Below are 25,939 nucleotides of genomic sequence, written 5' to 3'. Positions count from 1 at the left end.
AACTCAACTTACTTGCTCACTCCACATGAAGCAGGTATAGTGTGATGAAACTGAAAAATACATGCTACCAAAACAGTGGAGACTCCTTAGTCACTCATCAATATCTAGTTCAGTAATAATTTGGAATTTTTGTATAATTCCTATCAGGTTTGTCTTCTTACTATTTCCCCAGAATGAACCAACAGGAAGTGCGGGTCTGGCAGCCAAGCGGAACATGCCCATCCAGCTATCACTGTCTCTGGGCCCGCCGGGGTCAGGGAGCATCAACGCTGCTGCCAACATCATCAGCCCACAGTCAGGTGAGGAGTTAGTTAGGGAGTTGGGACAGTTGGGTAGCCCAGTGGTTAAAGTGTTCAGTCGTCATGCCGAAGACCCGGGTTCGATTCCCCACATGGGTACAATATGTGAAGCCCATTTCTGGTCTCATCCACCATGCGATATTGCTGGAATATTGCTAAAAGCAACGTAAAACCAAACTCGCTCACTCTCTAGTTATGGAGTTGGTCATGCCACTTTCAATATCATCTCCTGGAATGCGTGAAGCCCAGTCTTTCTAACCTTTACCATAATTACACTTACTTCTTTACTTATCGCTTCCACCTCTGAAGAATCGGGTTAGGATTGGTCTGCCACAACCCATGCTTGTCATGAGAAGTGACTACGCTTGTAATAGGGGGACTGTGCTGGCTGTAAGAGGTGACTCAGCTAACTGGATTGGAGGATGAAGACTATCTTGTCCAGACTCAGTTCTATACAGATTGCTGTCATAGCTGTAACATTGTTGACTAAAGTGTTAAACAACAAACTAAGAAACATCATCATATTTAATTTACTCATTTACTTATTGTTATTCATGTTTTAGTGACATCTTGATTTTTTTTTTTTCAATATTAAACCATTCTCTTCCCACAGAGGTTACTCCTGTCATATCTTCCTACGTAACCTCTGTTCTAATACGGCCATATTTCCCGGTTCCTGTAAAATCCCCTAGCGGCAAAAGATCGCAACACGAATTATCTCCCTTCTTTCCATCCAATCAGAAAGCCTGTTACATCGACTTAGATTCAACTTAACTAACACAAGCAAATGTGGGGCCACAAATATCCCCCATCTGCCGGTGACTTGTGTTGATGTTACACACAAGACGTTTAATGGCTAGCTTGTCCGTTGTCAACGAGGGCGATGGAGACGCCACTGATCCGCCATAACATGACTGAGTTCTGTCTAGAAGAAACGTTTGCGCATTGCGCAGGGGAAGAAGTTTAGTTTTCGCGAAGCCTTGCGAATGATCACTTTTGAAACAACGTCGCTGATTGCACAACTAAATCTGATTGTCTCCAATCACGAGTCTTGAACGCTCACACCATGAAAGGGCCGTATTAGAACAGAGGTTATGTAGGAAGATATGACAGGAGTAACCTCTGTGGGAAGAGAATGATATTAAACATGAGTCATTCTTTAATCAGTTGTAGTTACATCAAATAGATTTGAAGAAAGACACGCAGTAGGAGAAGGCATTAGATAATGATGTTATACCATATATGCAGGTGTTACTGGGACAACCGGAAGTCAGCAGTCGACCAATCAGGCACCACTTGCTGCCCAGCAGCTGACGCTGTCTCAGACCAACCAGTCACACTCATCAACTCAAAGAATCAAGCCGTTCAGTATATCACACTCAAGGTGAGCTTATCCATCTGGAGATTGGAGTAGGTAGCAGCACTCCATTACTGTACAGATGGCAAAATTAGATTGTGTGGTCAGGCTCTTTCACTTGACTGACTGACCGCCTCCGTGGTGTAGTGGTAAGAGCGTCCGCCCAGAGAGAGCGGAAGGTCGCGGGTTCGATCCCCAACCGTGTCATACCAAAAGACGTTTAAATTTGGTACTTTTTGGTCCCTGCCTGGCGCTCGGCATTAATGGGTACAATAAGGACTGGTCGGCTCGGAGTCAGTATAATGTGTCTAAGTGGGGTATTCATGCTTCACTGCGGCATGGTATCTCAGTGGGCTAGCACTATAAAACCAGCTTAAGTCTGGGCTAGTACAAGCAGCCGCACATACACCTACACACGCATGCATGTTGTCATATGAGCGAAATATTCTCAAGCACGACGTGAAACCCAATTTCACCTCACCTCGCTTGACTGACTGAAAGTTATCATAGCTCAATTACATTGATTGATGCTGATGATGTCAATCACTTGATTGTCTGGTCATTGTTGGTTGTGTGGGACATCGGCTGTTCTTTGAGGCACTGGAATATTTGGCCCAGGCTTCATTATTAACAGGCACCTCTAATATCAGCTTTCTTCTAATCTCAAACTGAGGTTCACTTGAAATATGTTTCATGCTTCCCAAACTTGAGCAGTTTATGTACAGATTCAGTACCAACATAGTATTTCTATGTGTTCCATAATTTATTTCCATCAATATAGTATTTCATCAAATTCCCTTAAGTGATTATGGGACAGAAGGTGTCCCATGCACCCTGTTCACTCTGCAACTTCGTTCGTGCCTAGTAGTTAAAGAGTTTGCTCATCACGCCAAAGACCTGGGTTCGATTCCCCGCATGGGTACAATGTGTGAAGCCCATTTCTGGTGTTTCCCGCCGTGATATTGCTGGACTATCATTAAAGATGGTGTAAAACTAAAGTAACACACTCTTCACAACACTTAGACATGTTTAACTGACTGTCTGTCTGTCTGTATTGCAGAGTGACCAGTACTCCAAGTCCAGTGTCCACTCCTACTGCAACTACCACTGGTGAGTACTTTATATCAGTTGTCATGACAACACTATCCAAGATTAGTGTGTCTTCAATACGACTATCAATGTTTCACAAAGCTCAGAGTTTGATCAGACAGTACAAATAGGTTAGGAATTCAGAATATATGATAATCTAAATTCACATGCAGTTGTGTAGAAAAATGGTCCAGTGTGTATTTTTTCACAATCCACATTGACATGACAATGAAGTAGGTTGTAATCAAATCAGGTTATTATATTTGTGGTTACAGCACAGCACCAGTTCATAGCCTCAGCATCCTCAGTACAGACCACTGGCCAGAAGATTCCCACCCCTCGGCCACCCCACCCCACCCCTGTCTCACGGACCCCCACCCCACATCATCATGCCTCAAGGCGGACATCCACCACGGAGTCAGTGACCATCGGTCAGACAGCACAGAATCTCCCGCAAGCCACAAACCTCACCACCTACTTACAAGGTGAGAAGAACCGACCTGGTGTAGTGAGAAGTCACACGTTACCTGTGAAGATCCTGGTTAGAATTGGTCTTCAGCAACCCATGCTTGTTATAAGGGATGACTACGATCAGGTGGTCAGACTCGCTGACTTGGCTGACACATGTCATCATATCCCAATTGTGTAGATCGATGCTCATGATATCAATCACTGGATTGTCTGGCCCAGACTCGATTATTTACAGACTGCTGCCATACAACTGGAAAACTGTTGAGTGCAGTGTTAAACAACAAAGAAAACCTCACCATTGAGTGAGTGAGTGAAAGATGTTTATCATGATTATGTCTTCTTGATGTAATGATTGTTTTTTTAGTTACATTTTTGGTAAATGAATGAGTGAAAGGTGTTTTCTTCTTCTGCATGTTTTATGATTAGAGGAGAGTGGGGGAGAAATCATTTAAGGGAGGTCACCCATTTTGTTCTGGGGAGGAAGGGGCTCATCAATTTTGTACACACGAAAGGAGGTCACCCATTGTTCTGGGGAGGAGGGTCAGCAATTTTGTACATGAAAATATGAAAAAATATGCTTAAAAAAAAAATATGGGAGGGGAGGAGGGGGGTCATTGATTTTGTGCATGGCATGCAGGGTGGGCGCTTACTTTGTACATATAATTTAGTGGGGGTCATTCACATTGTACATGCTTTGATTCATCATGCACGTATGTCAAACTAAACTCAGCTGCAAGGTGTTTCAGGGAGGTGCTTTCAAGGTAATGTTTTGTCTGTTTGCCCAGGTCTGACATCTTCTGGTGCACTGACTGTAACATCAGCTGGAGGTCAGTATCCCTTTACTTCAGGTTCTACCTTACACACTTCACACCTGTTGTAGACCCGTGAAGATACGGGTTAGAATTCATCTTCAGTGACCCATGCGCTGTCATAAGAGGCAACTAACAGGATCGGGTGGTCAGGCTCACTGACTTGGTTGACACATGTCATTGTATCCCAATTGCATGAATCGATGCTCATGCTGTTGATCACTGGATTGTCTGGTCCAGACTTGATTATTTATTCCGCCATATAGCTGGAATATTTCTGAGTGCGACATGAAGCTAAACTCACTCACTCACACCTGTATATCAAAACATGGGGCTCAAAGTTAATACGCAATGATGTGCCTAATATAATCCCCCAAAGATGACTCATGCAGTGGTCTCAAAGCCTCAGGTGTATAGTCATGAATGAAGAATAGGTGTTTCTGGGATTGGAGGGTAGCCAAGTGGTTATTCCTGAAAGACCTGGGTTTGATTCCCATATGAGTTCAGTGTGTCTCACAACCTTATTGCATGAAGCCTATTTCTGGTGTCACCCGCTGTGATATTGCTGGAATATTGCTAAAAGTGGTGTAAAACTGAACTCACTCACTCACTCAAGAAGTATTGTTGTGCTCTGATTCATTCAAATTCATACAGCACACAAATTCAAATTCATCCAGTTCTTTTTGAGATAACTTACAATGACTTTTGAATGTCCTCTGGACTCTGTGTCTTATAAGACAAATATCTTCTTTCAGAGAGTAGCAATATCACCCAGCAGCCTAACCTCCCCACCAACATCAACATCACAAACCTTGGGGGACTCCCACAGAATTTCAACCTTAGTAGTCTGGCTGGTCTCCAAGGCATGAACATTGCCAACCTGCAGGGGCTGTCCAACGTTCAGGTAGGTGCTAAAGGTCACATGCAACCAAAAAATCAAACATAATTAAAACACAATTATCACTTATTCATGACATATAATATATAGTATGACCAGAAATTATTGAGAATTTTAGGAATATGATTAATTGGATTTCTAGTATTAACAACCTTGACCAGCTATCAAGTGCATGGTTTCATTCAAGAGAGACAACTCTGTTAATCCTTTTTCATTAGTTTGTGAAGAGTTATCCCCCTTTGTTTACTTGCTTGCAGACCACATTTTCAGTGATCCTCAGTATAGATGATTTAGAGAAGAGGAAGTTGATTTTAGAGTATTATAACAAGGACATCAGATCAGCTAAAGTAATTTCAAGTAGAACAGGCATCTTGTTTTGAAAAATATTGCAAATGGATATGACATTGAGCACCAGGAAGGCGCAGGTAGGCCCAGAAAATTGACTGTCGGTGACAGGAGGCGGATTGGTATTCTTGTTTCTAAAAACAAACAAAAGAGGTTTGAAAACTTAAGGCTGGATATGATTGATAGAGGAACTGTGGCTGTCTGTAAGGAGACAATTCGAACTGAGCTGCATGCAATGGGTTGGCAGTAAAGTCGAGGAATTCCATCACCAATCATGAAACCTGAACAAAAGGAGCGAAGGTTGAAGTGGTGCTTACAGCATACAAATTTTAACTGGGACAATGTGATTTTCTCAGATGAAAGTTCTGTGTGGCTGTTTACTAATACACTGAAATTCTGGACCAAACAAACTGAAAAATCTTTGTATCAACGCCCAAAGTACAGTCCGAAATTTAACAGGCGGGGTGGCATATCTGTGTTAGGGGCAACGCCCCTCTGTGTATTTAAAGGGAATATGAACAGTGAGCGGTACACAGATATTCTCGAGGGACATTTACTTCCATCTGCTCACGTCTTCTTTCATTTGCTCACATGTTCTATGGAAATTTTTGGATTTTCCAGCAGGACAATGACCCAAACATCGTTCAAAGCATTGACAGGCCTGGTTTCGGACCCAAAATATGACATTATTAGATTGGCCAAGCTATAGCCCCGACCTAAATCCAATAGAAAATGTATGGGGACTTATGAAGGAAAGTGTCAGTAAAAAAAATCTGACAAATATTGCTGAAATGAAAGAAGAGGTGATCTGGTATTGGGACAGCATGGACCACGACTTTCTAACTTCTTTGATTCTTTGATCAGTAGTATGCCCCGCTGCATTGAAGCCTGCACTGCTGCCCATGGTGACTTGACAAAATACTAACTGTTCACCTGTCTTTGTGCCTGGAGTTATGTTCTGCTGATATTCACATTTAATATGTGAGTAATGAGTGAAAAAAATAAAAAAATTACAATCTTTAAATTCTCAATAATATCTGGTTGCACTGTACATTGCTGATTATGAAAAAACATATAAACAAAATTATTTATAAGTGTACAATTGCAAATCAAAAGTGCAATATTTTGTACTTGGGTTTACTTCCCAAGAAACGAAGCAACCGGGATACCGAACCCAGTCAGAGCTGGTTCATTTGCAGATGCCATCACAGGTCATTGTGTGTGTGTATATAGAGATGTTGGGTTTTGTAAATACATGCTCATTTTGTGTGTATAACATTTTGCAATCAACAGACATCAATTGGCAAAATACACTCACCACAATTTTGTCTAACGAGTATAAGAAGTGGTATTACCATGAGTATCCAGCGTGGATTGTGGTCTTTGATGTTAGGTATTGTACAAGGGAACCTGTTTCTTGATTTTTTTCCTTTTCTTTTTTTCCTAGCAAAAATCATTTATTTTTGTCCTTTTTCTTTTTTTCCCGAATACCACTAATAACATGGTGAGTCTTGGGGAGAGTAGTGAGCTTGGGTTCACTACTAGTCAATCTGAATGTTGTATTAAATGGCATTATTTTGATAACAAATGAAAACATTTGAAGTTTTACCATCTGCCAGTGGTAAAAAATGTTAGGACCGAAATAACGAAGTCAATGTACGTCTTTATATTTTGTCTTATAATCCTAATTAGTTTATTATCATGTTTGTATGCATTTTGAAACTTAATAAAATTCACACAATCTGCTTATACTTAGTGAATTTATAACATGATTGTAATATCTAGACATTTTATAGATGGCCAATGTGTATCATATTTCACACACACGCCCTGAGTGCGAGCTAGTGTATGTTGTCTGTCTCATTACACTTCACGGCAAAAAAATTATTCTGTGGAATGCCATAACAAATAAATAAAAACAAAATGCAAATATTAAAATTAAAACAGACTAAAGTTATAGCAACAATATCAGGCTATTACCTTGTTCGGGGAATGTATCCATCAATATCCACACAGGAATGCATTCATCTGCAGCTGACAAAGTATCCTGTTCCATGTCATGTGTCTTTTAACAGTCTAATATGCGCAGAAAGTGATCTATCGTTTCACATTGGTGTATAGTCCCATTGGTCACCCAAGATAGCACACCTGGCAACTAATTGCATGATGTCCGCCATTCTTTAAAAAAGTAATTTGGTTAGCCAATAATGAACAATCAATCAATGTATTGGCAGTTAATCCTTTGAAGGAAGGACGTTGTTTTTACAAAGTGACTTTACGACAGGGCGTATTCAGTATAGATGAGTGAATCTACATACATAAACACTACCTTTTGACAAATCCGCTGTGGAGGATAAAAGCATTTAATCAATCAGCATGTTATCGGTTAATTCTTTGATCGATGTTTGTTTTGTAAGTCAGCTGATAATTCCTCTTACTGCACTTCCATGCGCATATTACATAAGATGTAATACATTTGCCACATCAGACCTCAATTTATAATGATGAGTATTTACTCCAGACACAAGAAATGCCAAATGGGAACCTTTGTCGGGTAATCTGAGTGGTGTTATCACAAATTTGTGACCTGTTATAAATTCATAAACAGACCATCAAGTGAATGATGACAAATAACATGTGTGGGTTTACCACCAAACAAGGGTTACAGCAAGAGAGTAGTAATCACTGTATTGCATGCAAGTTTGATTGCCTGAAAAAAAACCTTATGGGCAGACACTGTTTTGAGGATACGAACGGAACTTCATTGTTACATAAGAAATATATATAAGCATTTGCTGTGTACTTAGTTAAAAACCGTATATACCTATGTACCTAAGTAAAATTTCAGATTTATTTTGCAATGGCAAAGTGGGGTTGTTTATTTTATGGATTCAAATATATCAAATGTGTATTTTTGATATCATAGCATACGTAATACACATCATATTTGTACATGATTAAATATTGAGGTAAAAAACACAGAAATAGGATCAAATTGGATCAGTCACTATACCATCCAAACATTTGAACATCTGAAAAAGCATAATTTTTCCTTATCCTGACTCATGCTTATTTGCTTGTCTCCTTCCTCTTGCGAATGTTAGTGGAACACTTGTATCTCCTATTGAAGCTCCCTTCAATAAAAACAGACGTAAAATCACTACCCACCAAGAGTTATCTGTTGAGCCGTTTGGCGGGGAAACTGTGGCGCCACTGTTCCCACATGCTTCACTCTCTCCTTCTTCACCCTAGCGAGCGGTTGGGAGTGCACCTGGGTCTCCTATATGGCACTATATCCTTTTATTAATTAGTTATTACACTTTATTTTACCTTTATAGAGGTTTAGCTAGTATCTTACAACAATATGGGTTGAAATTTATTCGTATTTTGCACTGTTTATTCACGGTTTGTCCGTGTTTGTTCAGTTGTTTACGTTTCATGAAATCCTGTTTTCGTTGTAGATTTAGATTCTCTGCTGCTGACCCGCATCAACTGTGCCCTAGCTGCACTACGCCATGTACTTCCAGCTTGCACTGCATTTATTGTCAGCAATTAACCAATTTTGCATGTAATTAATACCTTCTTTGCGTACTTAAACGTGCTGCAGACAGGTCAAGACGGCTTTGTCAAGTCATGGATAAGCCGGCTGAGTCCCTCACAGGTCAACTGATGTCAGACGACCCTCTTCCTTCAAGTGATGAGCCGGAGATTCCTCGGGGGACGGGCGTGGGACGTTGTCCGCCACCTCCAAGAAGAGGGCTGCCGATTCGGACATCCCGTCATCGCAGACTAAGAAAAGAAGCCATCCTCTACCCAGAGAAGGCTACACACCCCTAAGACGACGACAACTCTACGGGGACGTCTGCGCAAACTACAAGAACTTTCTCGGCCGAGATTGTTCCGATGACGGAAAGAGGACTCTACGACGAGACGCCGCTCATCATCCCCGAGATACATCACCGCAAGAAGAGGGCCTCAGCAACGGTAACATCAGCGCAGATGTCTACGCAGTCCGAGGTATCTACACTGACGACAGATGAGCGATCCCTGGACCATATCGCTACCAACGCAGAGAGGGCAGCTCATCTCTCACCGCAGACATTCAACCCGGGGGACTTCATGCAGCAGTTGTCACAGCAGATCATGGAAAGGATGGAGAGGCGCTTCGCACTGGAAAGGGCATCACATGATCAACAACCAGCCCGCAGAGCGGACCCAGACCTTCGCGAAGGTTCCAACGCAGACGATGCTTCAGAGAGGCCCTCCAGCAACGTGACGACCGGGAACAGATCTACGCTTCAGGACGCCAACCAGCCTGCACGAAGGACGACACGTCTATCCCCAGATGCCGAATCAGATGATCAGCATTCGCGAAGACACTCGCGGAGGACGACACGTCTATCCCCAGATGCCGAATCAGATGATCAGCATTCGCGAAGGACTTCGGACACAGCTTCAAAGACATTTTCAACATCGCATAGATCGTCGAGGGATTCACTGAGGCATTCGCGAACCAAGAGACGCTCACCTCCGCCACGCAGGTCACCTTACAGACACAGTTCACCGGGCTCCTCTCCACGCCGATCTCCGCGCAGGTCTCCGCGCAGGTCTCCACGAAGGTCTTCACGCAGGTCTTCACGCAGGTCTCCACGCAGATCCCCAGCGAAGGCATTCGCGCAGGCCATCTAGAACGCAGACACCTCGCAGTACTTAGATTCTCAACAGAACGCTACATGCCGTCAGCAACCTGCGCGCAAGACGGCGCAATCTTCAGAGACCGTCAACAGATGATGAGCCTAATAAAGGACCTTCACGCTGACTACCTACCTCAAGGGCATCAACAACCCCTCGCAGATCATCACGGTAATCCCCACTTAGGAATACATTGCCAGGAAGGCAATCCCGGACTATAAGACGATCACCTACACACAGGGCGCCATACAGACGCACCACGCAGATCGCCATGCAGAACGCTACACAGATCTCCAAGGATATTCAACAGGACATGATGGCGGACTGGACCTAGCGTCACCCTAGAAGAGAAAGATCTTCGTCGGCACAAAGACTGAGGGACATGTAACGAAGTTCAAGAGGGGTACTCTTGTCCTAATTCATCAATGGCATCCACGACGGGATTCTCATAGATGGATATATCTACATCAGAAGACTCATGGCCATATAGAGATCTTCACTTACATCACAGATCTGCAGATATTCACACTGGCGTGGTTCAGCAGCAGCCTTGCTAAGGCTAGGAAACTACAAAATCGTCAACGACTCCCTGGGTAGAATTTACAACAAAGTTCAGCATCAACTCTACAATTCCGACATTTCATTGAGATCGATGTATGCAGTCTACAATAACAGCACTGAGGACGTGAAGATTTCAGCTGATCATCTGTATAAAAGGGCGACTACATTATCTTCAGGACTGAAGTACCAGTCACAGCAGCCAGGAAAACAGCCTACCTACATCGGTATTACGCGGCGAAATATTTCGCGCGTTTACCATTCAACCCTCGATACACGTGGTCACTTGTGCAACTCCGGAAGGCTATGGACAAGACCGAGTGGTGATAAGATATCAACGGCGGCACTAGATTCTACAAGGACCTTTTTCCTGCTACGTCGGTGACGTCACATCGCGGCAAGCCAAAGGAATCAAAATGCTTTATTTTGATTGGACCATGAGAGACAACGCCCTGCGCAGAGGTCGGACGTAGTTCACATGTCAGGAAATGGGTTACAAGTGACAACAACCTGTCAACGAGAGAGGAAAGCCTCTATTACAGTCCAGTTAGACGGGACCTAAGTGATTTGACTGCCTTCACGGGTTTAGATACCTTCCCTGTCAACATTGAAGACAATTCATCAGACGAATTACAGCAACATACGTTGGAGGACTTTGGGTGACGGCAGCCAGACTACTTTATATCGACTTCACAACGATGGCAGTCACAGAGTCGGACAAGCACTACTCTCTCCGTTATTACTACGAAGTGGCAGAGTCTGTTGGGTCTTCTCACGTCAGCACAGGACATGACACGCAGAGGGAGTCTACATCTACGCCCACTATAGGTCTTCCTGAATATACAACTGTACAATCCGGACCCCTTCGGACTCCTGGACAGACTAAAACCATATCTAATATGGTGGACTCAGAGATCGGATGGTCGCAGACGCACCTATTTTAGCAGAGCCGGAGTGCAAGATGCATCTCTATGTGAACGCATCTCTCTAAGGTTGGGGAGCACACCTTGACAACGAAGTGTCAGCTGGGATATGGACCATAGAAGAGAAAGGTCTGCACATCAACATGCTGGAAATGAAAGCAGTCGTAAACGCCATACTCCACTGGACCAACATTCTACAGAATGCTCATCTGATGGTGCACACGGACACCTCCACAGTGGCGTTCAACATAAAGAAGCAAGGATCAACACGGTCATCAAACCTCCTGGAACTCTGCTTTCAACTGTTCAACTTAACAGACGATCTGAACATCCACTTAAGAGAATGCCACATTCCGGGAGCCAAGAATGTGATAGCAGACGCCCTCTCCCGTCCAACGCAGCCATCTCCAACAGAATGGATGCTACATCCAGAGATCTTCAAACAGATCATCCAAGAGATGGAAAAACCGCTAATAGACCTCTTCGCCACGAGATTCAACAATCAACTGGCAACATTTGTCTCACCAGTACCAGATCCACAAGCATGGGCGACGGATGCTCTAAGCATATCCTGGGAAGGACTAAACGCGTACGCGTTTCCACCGCCAACTCTAATACCAAGGGTGTTGCAGAAAATCAGCCAGACAAAGAACCTCCAACTGATTTTGGTGGCGCCCTACTGGCCAGCGAGAGTATGGTTCCCCATTCTCATACAAGAACTAGGACCACCTCAACTGCAACTACCAGAGTGGAGGAATCTACTAGTACATCTTCACACAAAGCAGGCGCACTTCAATCCAGGGGTGTTCCGACTACACGTGTGGACTGTATCAAGGCGTGCTTGAATAAGAGAGGATATTCCGCCAGGGCAGCGAAAGCAGTAACACTAGCTCTACGCAAGTCTACACGCAACTTGTACAAAGACGAGTGGCGAGGCTTCGAGACGTACGCTGCAAGGAACGGGTTTACAGCCATAAAAGCGACACACCCCTTCAAGTGGCGGACTACCTTTGTCACCTACGGCAAGCAAAGCGTTTCAAAGGGTCAACACTCTCAACATACCTAGTGGCATTGAGCTCAGTCATCACCATGAGGAGAGGTGCCAAGCTAACGAAAGTACCAGAGTTACTGGCCTTACTACGCTCTTATAAATTGGAGGACCAACAACAGAGATTCAAAGCTCCGACGTGGGACCTCAACGTTGTTCTACGACATCTCACCAGTGACGTCTACGAACCATTAGAGAGGACATCCTTCGAATTCTTGACACATAAGACACTGTTTCTGCTAGCCCTAGCAACAGCAGCAAGGATGTCGGAAATACATGCTCTGGACTACGAGAGAACGCGCTTTGATGAAAATCAAAACACCGTGCATATGGGACTGCGATGAGACTTCATAGCAAAGAATCAACTGCCAGGTCAACCGGACAGACAATTCCACGTCCCAGCATTATCATCCGTCCTTGGACCACACGATACGCAGGACCTATCATTATGCCCAGTAAGAGCATTGAAAGTATATCTACAAAGATCCAGGATCAGGAGACAGAAATTCAAGCGTCTCTTCATCCCGATATCAACAGCGACACAGACAGAGGTCTCCTGCACTACGATATCAATCTGGATCAGAACTGTCATACTACGGACCTACAAAGCAGCAGGACTTGATCCTCCAAAAGCCTCAAATCCACACGAAGTTAGAGCTCTGGCGTCTACACTCGCTCTACATGGGAATTGCTCGATCTCGACAATAACGGAGGGCTGCTTTTGGAAATCGGACATGGTGTTTGCAAACCACTACCTGAGGGACATCGACACCGAGGACGTTTCCGGCATTCACCATTTCGACCCGTTTGTTGTAGCACAATAATTGACAGTCCCATAAAGGCGCTGAGATGGAGTCTCGCCCTTTTATCACATGACTTGCAAAAGCCTACACTCAGGAGAGTTCAGCTTTAGAGTCTATATGCACGTCTCGGACAGTCTAGCATAAGTGATATGACCCAGTACTTGTAAGGACATACTCGTACAGGTAAGGGTCGCTTCTCCACTTGATGCTCGCATCAAGAGATGGAGTTGCAAAATCCACATAAAATGTTAACAGAAGCAAGGACCAAAAGTTAACAATTGTGGTCCCTCCATCAGGGGAAGCTGTAAGTGAAAGGTTACAGCAGCAGCTGAGCCTAGCAGTAAAAGAAGTGCTACCAGGAAGTTCTCATTTCGGGCCTTTGGTTGTAGCACAACAGTTGACAGTCCCTTAAAGGCGTTGAGACGAAGTCTCGCCCTTTTATCACATGACTTGAAAATTACCTACACTCCGGAGAGTTCTGCTTCAAGTCTAAATGCACGTCTAAGGACAAGCATAAGTTGATAGGACCCAGTACTTGTAAGAATACTCGTACAGGAAAGGGTCGCTTCTCCACTTGGTGCTTGCATCAAGAGATGGAGTCTCAAAATCCACATAAAATGTTAACAGCAGAAAGGACCAAACGTTAACTATTGTGGTCCCCCCGTCAAAAGACAGCTGGAAGTACAGGGTCGCAGCAGTAGCAGAAACTAGCTGTAAAATAGAAGTGCCAGCAAGAAGTTCCCGTAGGGGGGTATATATGACGTAAATCACTACATGAAATCCAGAAGTAGCTTAACCCACCACCAAATCCGACGGATTCTACAAGCAAATAAGCATGAGTCAGGATAAGGAAAAATATGTGATTTTCTGAATAAAATTGATATTTTATACTTATCCTGACTCATGAGGTAAGCCCTCCCAACCTCCCCGCTAGACACTTTGGATTTCCCTGCAAATTTAAGTGTCGGGCTCATAATCAGGAGAGAGTGAAGCATGTGGGAACGGTGGCGCCACAGTTTCCCGCCAAACGGCTCAACAGATAACTCTTGGTGGGTAGTGATTTTACGTCTGTTTTTATTGAAGGGAGCTTCAATAGGAGATACAAGTGTTCCACCAACATTCGCAAGAGGAAGGAGACAAGCAAATAAGCATGAGTCAGGATAAGTATAAAATATCAATTTTATTCAGAAAATTACATCACTGCTGGGATACTTTATTACAATCAGACAAGAACTACCGGGGATATTTTCAAATAACGGCATATGATGGGCATCCACCCTTCCTAATGTCCCACTGATTAGGTTGAAGAAATTCTGCCAGGGTGGACAGTAGCCCAGTCCCCGTGTCTGTCACGGTCGAGGGAGCAGAGGCTGACCAGTTTGCAGCTAGGTTTCGTAATTAGACTGTTGGCTGGAAACAATAATCGCTCTGGATCAGTGGCCCTTTAACATTGGCAATTTATAAGGGCTGTCAAACGTATAGGTAGGTGTTAACATCGCCAACCTGCCTAAATATGCAGGGAATGTCCAGTATGCAAAGACTAATCTTAATGCAAGGGCCTATAAAGTATGTAGTACTGTGCTATATGCAAAGACTTGCCTTAATGCCTTAATGCAAAGGGCTGTCCATTATACAAGGACTATCCTAAAGGCAGGATCTATCCAATATAGATAGTACTAATGCACCACAGCCTGATGAAACTTATAAAGAGACTGAAGTTCTGAAGTTCCACTTTTTACCTTACAGGTGTCACTGACAGGTGTGTCGATGCCTGGTGGAGGGATTGCTGTTCCTGTCCCCATCACAATGATCAATAACAACTCCTCACTGCTCCAGAACCAAGGCATCCTAGTCAGCTCACTGCCCAACATGGCCGCCTCAGTGACGTCTGCTCCCACAGACTCGTCAGCAGCGTCAGTTTCACAGTCATCTAACCAGGTCAGTTGAATTGAGTTGTGAAGGGTTCTATCCACTTCAAGGCCTGTGTAAAGAATTAATGCTCCATAAATATAAGACATTATCAAAATTACTTCTTGTAGAAATCCTCCAAAAATTCACAGAATATGTCTTATTGCTGATTTGACATATACTGAACAAAAAGAAATTTGGGATCATTAAGGTTTTGTTGGGATATTCTTTTACGCTGAAAACTCAGCACAATTTCATTAAAAAATCCCCAAAAATACGAATAATACCCAAACTGCTTTTGTTCAGTACAATTTAGAAATGAAAGAAACATGTAGAATATGAACATCTTCCAAAATTTACAACAGTTAATCTACCTCTAAGGAAAGGATGTCATTTTCTTGTGTTATACTTCCTAGTCAACAAGTGTGGTCACCTCCCCCCATTCCTTTGTCACCATGGTAACGGCTCTGCCCTCTACAACTGCTTCCTCAACTACAGCCACGAGTACATCTGTGTCATCTACAGTCGTCATGTCAACAGGTAGGTCACCATAGTTACACCTTAAATCACTTATTAAACTAGAAGACTTGTGTCCATTTTATGTTTCATGTTCATTTGTATTAATTCAGTTTTTACATGTTTATATCTTGTCAGATTCTGGACTGAATGTGTAACCATTGTTAAATACCCCATGGGATCACTTCCATGAATCAGTCTGTCAGAAATCATTCAATGCACAAGTGTACAATGATATCAAGCTCAACAATTCAGTGTGTCATTATTTGTAGTGCAATAGTTTTGAAAGTTGATGTAGTTCTCCTCATATTGTTCTGGTTGTATGTAGAAGAACATTTTTCTTCTTTAAAGGCACTATGTCACACCACACTTCTCTAAAATATACAATGCATTTCTCTGAATAATACTAACTATCAGCCCTCAGGGAAACTACCATATAATTTATTCCAAAAGAATTATGTACAGTAAAGCCCCGTTAGTCCGGACTCCGATAATCCGGATGTCTCGCCTCCCGGACGATTTCAGCTTGTTACCAATCTATGCCTATATAATTTGCCTCGATAATCCGGAAATTCGGTTTCCAGAACCGGACGGTAAGTAGCTGTCACCAATCAGTAAAATAAACAGTAAATTGCTTCACAGTCCGGACGCTGTAAGTCGTGTTAACGAACCGTAACAACACCTCCCGTACATTTACACTTTGATTGACACCACAATACAAAGGCGTGGATGACAAGTGAGCTGTTTTGTGATTGGTTAATGTACTTTGAATAATTTGGACATTCAAGGCATACTACAATAGATCGCTTGTTAGACATTACCTCACCTGTGCTGAGGAAGGACGTGATCAGACACGTCGGATCAACATGCAGATGTCACTCGGTAAAATTATTGATGTGATGAATTAAGCTTTACATTAAATGCTTATTTGTTTTATCCAGATTCGTGTCGTTTTTGTAATAGTTAGGGAAGCAACTTGGGTCTTGATTCAGTAGTCCGGACTATTCGCAATCCGGACGAATTTACTGAGAAACGCAACCGTCCGGATTAACGAGGCTTCACTGTATATATATTACAATATTAAATTAAACAGTTTGAATGAATTAATGAAATGTTGCATTAACGCTCTCTACCGGCTGAACATTATTTGAAGTGAACCCCATAGAGTTATGTCCCTTGGAGTGCTCTTTACGTATATCCTATGCACAACTTGTTATTGAAACCAGTTCGGCAAACACTGACAACACCGCATCCAACAGTTTTTAATGTAAGGAGCAATTGTTTACATTCCATATAAGGCAAGTGTTCTCTTTTGGAAGCTGTTCTCCTCAAAGTTTCAATTATCAATTTCAGGCAAGTTGTAAGGGATGATAAGTCTTTTACTGCATCAATAGGAAGCTAAAGTGTGTGTATATGCCCCAATATATGTAATATAGGCCAAAATATTGTCGAAAATGTGTGACATTGTGCCTTTAACTGAGACATGGCCTGCTTAACCAGAGCTTTATGTGCAGGAAAACCATGTTTTATAAAGACCAGAGGGAAAGTGTTTTATCTTTGACTGTAAAACAACATGTTTTCTTGAAAGATTTGGAATATGTCTCTTTCTGGCATTCATATATGCTTGTTTTAGGCATTTTCAGATGCTTAAGATACATTTGTTCTCTCGCTAATCACATGAACAACTCTAAACCGTTATGTTACTATACTACAGGCACTTTTATATACACCGTCCAGTTGATATTGTAATATCCCTGTATCTCAGATTTACTTCAACTGGAGAACAATTGGATGAGATCATTGGGGTTTATGAGGCAGGATAGTGGCAATTGCAAGACTGACGATTGCTCTATGCAGGTTTTGGGCCAGGTGACTTAGTTGTTTAATGCAGGGCAATTTTCAACATTCACATGCTTGTGGGTTTCGCCAAAGTGCTAACTGTCCAAGACCTACATCACTTTGGGCATATCCCACATGAAGCTGACACACTGTGATTTATAAAAGTACTGTTTAAAGTGGCATTAAACTCACTCACTCACTCACTCACTCACTCATTCTTCCAGGTAGGCAGTGTTAATGACTTTGATGTGGATGTCATGTTGAAAATTATTTTGTTTATTTCTAACGTTATCTTTGTTTGATTTCTGAGTGGAATCTCAGTTTGTGTTTCCTAGCAACAAGGACCATCCATTTACAAGATAGCCTTGTTGTGTCTTTGATTGGTTCTTTCCTTATTTTTGCATGATTTTAGATTATAATGTTTGTTTTGTTTCTTGTTATTTTATGAGTTTTTTTCACTTCATTGTCGTAAGGAAATCTTTGTTTGAAAAGTATAAATATGTTTTGTGAAATCATTCAATTATTGATATCCAAACAAAATATTATTTTCAAATTTCAGAATGTTGGTAAAACAAAAATATGAAAGTTTACATGTACACACATTCATTTCTTTTCACTTCGTAGACTCTTTTGAAGAAGGAAACATTCTCGCTCAGTCACAAATGTTCTCTAACCATGACAACAATGTATGATACAACGTCATGATTAAAATGTCATATTATTGGTTGCACCGGGAGGGGCACCTGCGTTGATATTGCATGGCTTATGTATATTTGTCTTGTGGTGGCTCCGTGGTACCTTGACATGCATGCTAGCTATAGATGTCCATATACTTACCCCCATATGTACTCTACATATTGTATGCACCTTTGTGGCAAGAAAATCCCCTGATCGTGTGCCGTGTAGTTACAAACCATATTTCCCAAAACATGTCAGAAACCTCATATTGCCATTGGAACAAGTTTCTCGATTTTTTTATCACGGCTTGGTATATCTGCAATATTGTAATCTTGGGAACCAATAAAAAAAAAAAAAGAAAAAAAAAAAGTTTCTCGATTTGATTGTCACTGGAAGGCAATACTTCAGTTCAGTTCATGATGCGCACAGATTTTTAAAAAGTCCACTCATATTGGTTAATCCTTGTCACAGAGTATCACATTAAAATTGTGTCCTTTTATCCTGTGGCATCTGCTTTATATATATTTTCAGGATTAAGGAACATTTTTTGAAAGTTTTTGGAAAGAATGTGTATTCAGACTTATATGCTGGACAGCAGTATTACCAAACATTAAACCTATTTCAGTCTGCTTTGTTGCTGTACATACAGCACACTATTCGAAATTGTCATTCTAGAAACTCTTCTGTGGCCATTCCTGAAGTTTGTTCCTTTATGCTTTTCTAATGGGAATAAAACAGTTTGATGAAATACTTTCTCCTCAATAACACGACTAATATTTCATGATCCTGCTTAAAGAGCAAACAGTGCTCTATAAGAAATATACTCGGCTGCAAAACTACACACCAAATTTGACCCATATTATATAATATGTAACATGATCACCATGATCACCGAGCCATCATGCTGCTCTTCCGTGTAGTGTGAGCCAACTTGTTGCCCTGTCTGTCGTAAGCTAGCTGAGTGTTTCTGTCTGTCCAGGACTGGGTTCAAATCCCAACACAGTGCTTCCGTCCCAGTCAGCGGGCATGTTGTCTCTGCCTTTTGGTCTAGCTGGGAATCTCACTCAGTTGGTGCCCGTTGGGGCAGGGAAGACTACATCGGCGGGCTCCGGGCTTCACGCCCAGCCTGCTGCTGCCAGTGCTACAACTGCTTCTTTACCTTTGCTGCAGGTGAGGGGAGGCTAGTATGTCATGTTGCTAGGGACTGTGCAGGTGAGGGGAGGCTAGTATATCATGTTGCTAGGGACTGTGCAGGTGAAGGAAGGCTAGTATATCATGCTGACAGGGACCTTGCAGGTGAGGGAAGGTTAGTATATCATGTTGTTAGGGACACTGCAGGTGAGGGTGGGTTAGTATATCATGTTACTGAAGACAATGCAGGTGAGGGGAGGCTAGTATATCATGTTACTAGGGAAATTGCAGGTTAGGGGAGGCTAGTATATCATGTTCCTAGTGACTTTGCAGGTGAGGGTAGGTTAGTATATCATGTTACTAGAGTCAGTGCAGGTAAGGGGAGGCTAGTATATCATGTTACTAGTGACTTTGCAGGTAAGGGTAGGTTAGTATATCATGTTACTAGAGTCAGTGCAGGTGAGGGTAGGTTAGTATATCATGTTACTGAAGACACTGCAGGTGAGGGGAGGCTAGTATATCATGTTACTGAAGACACTGCAGGTGAGGGGAGGCTAGTATATCATGTTACTAGTGACTTTGCAGGTGAGGGGAGGCTAGTGTATCATGTTACTAGAATCAGTGCAGGTAAGGGGGGGCTAGTATATCATGGTACTAGGGACACTGCAGGTGAGGGTAGGTTAGTATATCATGTTACTGAAGACACTGCAGGTGAGGGGAGACTAGTATATCATGTTACTGAAGACACTGCAGGTGAGGAGAGGCTAGTATAACATGATACTAGGGAAATTGCAGGTGAGGAGAGGCTCGTATATCATGTTACTAGTGACTTTGCAGGTGAGGGGAGGCTAGTATATCATGTTACTAGAGCCAGTGCAGGTGAATGGAGACTAGTATATCATGGTACTAGGAACACTGCAGGTGAGTGGAGACTAGTATATCATGGTACTAGGGACACTGCTGGTGAGGGTAGGCTAGTATATCATGTTACTGAAGACTCTTCAGGTGAGGGGAGGCTAGTATATCATGTTACTAGGGACACTGCAGGTGAGGGTAGGTTAGTATATCATGTTACTGAAGACATTGCAGGTGAGGAGAGGCTAGTATGTCATGTTATTAGGGAAATTGCAGGTGAGGGGAGGCTAGTGTATCATGTTACTAGAGTCAGTGCAGGTGAGGGGAGCCTCATATATCATGTTACTATGGACACTGCAGGTGAGGGAGGTTAGTATATCATATTACTGAAGACACTGCAGGTGAGGAGACTCTAGTATGTCATGTTACTAGGGAAATTGCAGGTGAGGGGAGGCTAGTATATCATGTTACTAGAGTCAGTGCAGGTGAGGGCAGGCTCGTATATCATGTTACTAGGGACACTGCAGGTGAGGGTAGTTTAGTATGTCATGTTACTAGTAACTTTGCAGGTGAGGGTAGGTTAGTATATCATGTTACTAGAGTCAGTGCAGGTGAGGGTAGGTTAGTATATCATGTTACTGAAGACACTGCAGGTGAGGGGAGACTAGTATATCATGCTACTAGGGAATTTGCAGGTGGGGGGGAGGCAAGTATGTCAAGTTACTAGGGAAATTGCAGGCAAGGGAAGGTTAGTATGACATGTTACTAGGGAAATTGCAGGTAAGGCTAGTGTATCATGTCGCCAGGGACAATGCAGTTAAGGTGAGGCAGGTATATCATGTTGCTAGTCAGGCTGCTGGTGAGTGTTGGTTAGTTGACTGTGCAGGTGAGGTTGTCTGGTATATATCATGGCGCCAGGTTAGTGTATCAGGTCTTTATTCCTCTGAGGACAAAAGGGATACAATTATAAAGTGGAATTAGAACTATAATAAGGAATGGTAAACATAAAAGTTGGAATAGCTATTATATGGAACAGTAAATATAAAAGTTGAAATAGCTATGATATGAAAATGGATTATACTAGGTAAGACTGTGTAAGTTGGCATCTAAATCTGTTAATAGGTACTCCTGTTGAGAGAAGGTTACAGAATATGATTCAGTATGATCTGTGAGAACTAATTAAAACATCAATGACTAAATCATGATTTGAAAATCATGAATAACAATTGGGGTGACCTCATTTTTAAAATAATATACATATAACAATAATAGCCAGATGTTATATGTTGAATTATATTTGTTAACATCAAAGAATCTGATTTCCCAATTTTGAAGTGTATTTACATAAGAATTATATGCTGATAGAGCTGGTAAATTGAGTTATCATTAATTGAGGTACATATTGCAGACCAGGGCGGTCACATCTTCAGGTAAATATTGTTTCCTGTGTAGTCCGATGGGCATGTCATTTTGCAGTCAGTCATCAAAAATTCTTGTGTTAAGATTGTGGGTTACTTTGTATTTTAATGTTTTTAAAAACATTAAAGTTGCAGTTCCTTTGCTGTCTACTAATATGTTTTCTATTTACAAAAGCTATGATAAAGCAAAAGAACACATCAATAATGAGACTGAGAGCATAATGTTGAAGAGAACTAGTTTTTCATTAAAACTTTATTGTAGAAAATATTTTCGAGTTTCGATTTCCATGGGTGATTGATCTTCTCTTCAATGTTTCAGAAACGATTTGCAAATATTTGACCTTACCGCTTTTAGCAATGTTACAGCAATATGGCAAGGGACACCAGACATGGGTTTCACATTGTAACCATGTGGGGAATCGAACCTGGGTTTTTGGCGTGACGAGCAAATGCTTTAACCATTAGGCTACCCACTGCCCCGGCCTTATAACTAGGCTTGATGAAATGTGGTATGTGCACTGCAGCTGATTGTTGTTCACCATGTGATCCAAGCAAATGTGGCTTATAGTATTGCTTAGTTACTGTGGGATATTGTTTACCAGTGCTTAGTGTAGAACACAGTTCTAGCAAGGTTAAATATATGGATATAAATGTGAAGGTTTGATTATCATGGAAACAATTATCAGTTGTATGGGAAATGTGATCATCTAAGGGAGATAACTCAGTTTACATGCATTACATGGAGGGTGCATGTTACAAGTCCGCTTTCAGTATTATTGGTTCGCATTCTACTTGGTTTGTTCTCATCCACTGGGTTATATTAATGTTTGTTGTCTTCAATTACATATTTCCTTTATTCTTGTCACGTGCAACTGAAATATTTCAAACTTCTTGATGCATTTGTTTTATCTTGATTATGATAAATTCATAATTCATTTTCATTCATAAATTGAATTGTCCAATTTTTAAATGTATGCTAATTTACATTTAAATTTCACTTTAGTCCAGGTCACTGTGAAATTAGACACAGAGGTTGAGAAGGTTGAGGTTGTGCTTTGACAGTTGTTAGGATTGAATGATCCAGAATGACTTATTGGTCTTTCTACTCGACACAGCTTCAGGGACAACAGGGAATACAGCTGCTAAACCTGCAACAGCAACATCGCGCGGGGCAGGTGAAACCCGGCCAGTCATCTGGTGGCCCTACTCAAACCAACGCTAGGGCTGTCACCACCACCGTGCCCATTTCCACAGGTATGTTGTTATCATACAAATGTCTTATCTCCATGAGCATGGGGGTAGCCTAATAGGTAATGCTCTTCCTTGTCATGCCATGTACCTGTGTTCAATTCCCCATGAGTATATTATGTGAAGCCCATTTCCTTTGTTCCGCTGAGAACATTATAAGTTGTATGTTTCTCGAGGGGTAATATGTTCTGATGTATGCATCTTTGTAGTAGTGTCACCTTAGCCGCCATGTTAAATGTACGAAACATCATTTTATTTTATTTTGAAGATCGCTACCGTCTATATGACATGTAAACAAAATGGTAACTGTCTTTTGACAGGATTTTTGAACTCAGTGAAACATATTCTGACAAGCTTAAAACTGCTATAAAAATGGTTAATTATGTTTAAATTGAGTGTGCAAACGATTCAATGTATAGAATAGTTTAAATAAAGCTGTGAAAGTCGGTACAATAAATGTGTTCATAGTGAACTCAAAAACAGCAAATCGAACGATTTTGAAACTCCGGGCACTGCATGTGTCATATTATGACGTCATACGATTGTTAGCAATACAGCTTCTCGGTTACCATGGCAGCAGGTAATATTTTTTTCCAGTTGTCACCCCCCTTGGAGGGGTGACACAGAAACTTGTTAAAGTGTCATTGACCAATGAAATGAAAGTATTTTACATGAAGGTAAGATAATGCTGCGTAGGACTACTCATGGATCCTCTGTGAGGAAATTCATTCATTCATTCATTCATTCATTCAGGGCCGTGGGGAAGCTCAGTGGTTAAAGCATTTGCTCATCACGCCATGTACATAGGTACAATGTGTGAAGCGCATTTCTGGTCGTGCACGCCATGATATTGCTTAAGTCACTCACTCACTCATTAGGGGCAAATGTGACAGTTCCTAGAGTTGCGTCCCTTATGTGTGTCAGGATCAGGTGTTCATGCAGCAAATCTCACTGCATGTAAGTCAAGGAGTTCTTGTCTTATAAGATTTGGAGTCTCTTGATTGAAATAACAACGGAAAGATGTCAAAGACTCCAGGACAGTTCTTATACTGGAGTACACTCTGAATGTGATTAATGGTTCTTTACGAAACCTTTTTGTTTGTTCCAGTGCTTACGCAAACCCTGACAGGCCAGCACATGGCAGCACTATCTACGCTGACAGTGGGTAAACCCGGTCAGACGACGACAACAAGTCTCACTCCGCAACAGTTGATGCAGTTGACGGGTCAGGCGCACTTGCAGCAGTCCCAGCTCCAGCCGCAGCTCGCCTTCCAGAAGACACAGTCCTCAGCTGCTCAGGGCCATCTGCAGTTCCACCAGCTGCAGCTGAAACAGCCCACGTCTTCTCCAGCTCCACCATCCGCCTCACACAGCAAGTCCAAGAGCAAGAAACGTACCACTCCGACGCCGCCCAAACTCTGAGAATATATACTTTATATGTTACCCATCTTCTTCATAGTCAATGGGGTTGGGGGTGGGGGTAGCCCAGTGGTTGAAGCATTTGCTCGTCACACTGAAGACCCAGGTTAAATTCCCCACATGGGTACAATGTGTGAGGCCCATTTCTTGTGTCCCCACCATCAACCGAATCCTTACCTGGTTCACTGTTCATTTCTACAAAATCAGACAGGAACACAAGTTATTTATGTATTCAAAGATGTTCATTCTTCATTATCTTGAGTACTCTGTAAAGATCCGGTTTGAATTGGTCTTCAGTAACCCAGGTTTGTTGACTTGGTTATTGCATGTCATCATGTCCCAAATGCACACATCGATGGTCATGATGTTAGTCACTGGAGAGACTGGACCAGTGCTTCAAAAATTTAATTCCAGTTGTGTAGATCGATGCTCATGCTGTTCAGGACTGTATTGTACAGTCCAGATTCAGTTATTTACAGACGGAAATCATATATGAACATAAAGAATTTTCTGGATGTACATTTAATGAATTTAATGGATGCACATTTTAAGAATTTATGTTCATCAAACAGCATGTTCTAAAATGCCAATCCAGCATCTGTCATCATCTAGCTGGAATATTGCTGATTGGGGTGTTCATCACCAAACAGACCTTGTTCCAGGATGTGACCTTTGCACTATGATCTACGAGCTTGTAGTGCTTATTGTGTCATAACTCCCTTACTCAAACCTAAACAAAGACAATCGTAGCCCAATGATCGTGTTGTGGAACAGGGTTGCAGCAGGTAGCAGGTGTTGACTGTACCACACGACCCAGGTAGCTGTTCAATCCCGGCATTGTGTAATCATACCTGTTGGGCCAGGTACCAGTTTGTACAACTAATTACTATGCAGTTATCAGTGCAGCTCAGGTGTACAGGTACGCCAGGTATATATGCATAATGGTGTTGGGACATCACAGGGTTCATCGCACCTGCCTGACAAGGTCTAGGCTAATGGGGATTGGTTCTCATCTTCTACATGCTGAAGTGTGATCATGGTGACTCATGTTGTGTCTCATCTCCTGTAACAACCTAGCACAGGATTCATTGTCAGTACTAGTGTTGGCAATTGGTTAAAATCTCATAATTGATGGTTGGTTCATTACAACCAATCAATCATCGCAAATAATTGGTTAGCTTCATTTATGAAATTTGTTAACGCACAAAACAAATAAGGAAAGAAAACATGTAGTTCTTTGGGGGGTTTTGGGCAAAATTTCACATCTTTAAAGGATGACTAGTATGTTAGGAACATACATTTCTTGGAGTCTTTAAGATAAATTCAATCATGACTTGGAACTAGCTTGTAGTGCTTATGAAATGTAACAGACAAAACCAACCTTGTGAAAATTATTGTCAATGAAAACAAGTGCTCCAGAATTGTTTGTGTTCGATTATGAGATTATGAGAAAACATTAATCGGACCACCACTAGTCAGTAAAATGGTCATCAACATGGGAATATGGAGTGTATTGCCCATCAAAGGTATATTAAGAATTTGGTTCAGTCTCCTGGCAGATTTAATGTAGTCCCAGCTTGTGATCTTGAGAATGCAGGGATTTACAGGACGCAAATTCCTGCGTATTATACGCAT

General features: G+C 42.0%; 1 protein-coding gene across 2 annotated transcripts in view; it reads left to right on the top strand.

Moving 5' to 3' along the window:
- Nucleotides 1–25,520, top strand: part of LOC124267742 (transcription factor SPT20 homolog) — a 56,715-nt gene extending 31,195 nt beyond the window's left edge. Inside the window, exons 16-26 of one of the 2 annotated variants that reach the window (XM_046702732.1) lie at nt 173–299; nt 1,548–1,683; nt 2,717–2,766; nt 3,021–3,230; nt 4,002–4,043; nt 4,781–4,929; nt 15,039–15,230; nt 15,617–15,740; nt 19,213–19,403; nt 22,753–22,891; nt 23,994–25,520. In XM_046702732.1, coding sequence (XP_046558688.1) covers nt 173–299; nt 1,548–1,683; nt 2,717–2,766; nt 3,021–3,230; nt 4,002–4,043; nt 4,781–4,929; nt 15,039–15,230; nt 15,617–15,740; nt 19,213–19,403; nt 22,753–22,891; nt 23,994–24,307 — 1,674 coding nt within the window. In that variant the 3' untranslated portion in view covers nt 24,308–25,520. The remainder of the gene's footprint in view (nt 1–172; nt 300–1,547; nt 1,684–2,716; nt 2,767–3,020; nt 3,231–4,001; nt 4,044–4,780; nt 4,930–15,038; nt 15,231–15,616; nt 15,741–19,212; nt 19,404–22,752; nt 22,892–23,993) is intronic. The other variant, XM_046702733.1, reaches the window with a different exon arrangement.
- The last annotated feature ends 419 nt before the right edge of the window (nt 25,521–25,939 follow it).

Source organism: Haliotis rubra, unplaced genomic scaffold (genome assembly GCF_003918875.1).
Source record: "Haliotis rubra isolate DU_JTF1 unplaced genomic scaffold, ASM391887v1 Scf1334, whole genome shotgun sequence".
NCBI classification, from domain to species: domain Eukaryota; kingdom Metazoa; phylum Mollusca; class Gastropoda; order Lepetellida; family Haliotidae; genus Haliotis; species Haliotis rubra.
This window is presented reverse-complemented; position numbering and strand designations above follow the sequence as displayed.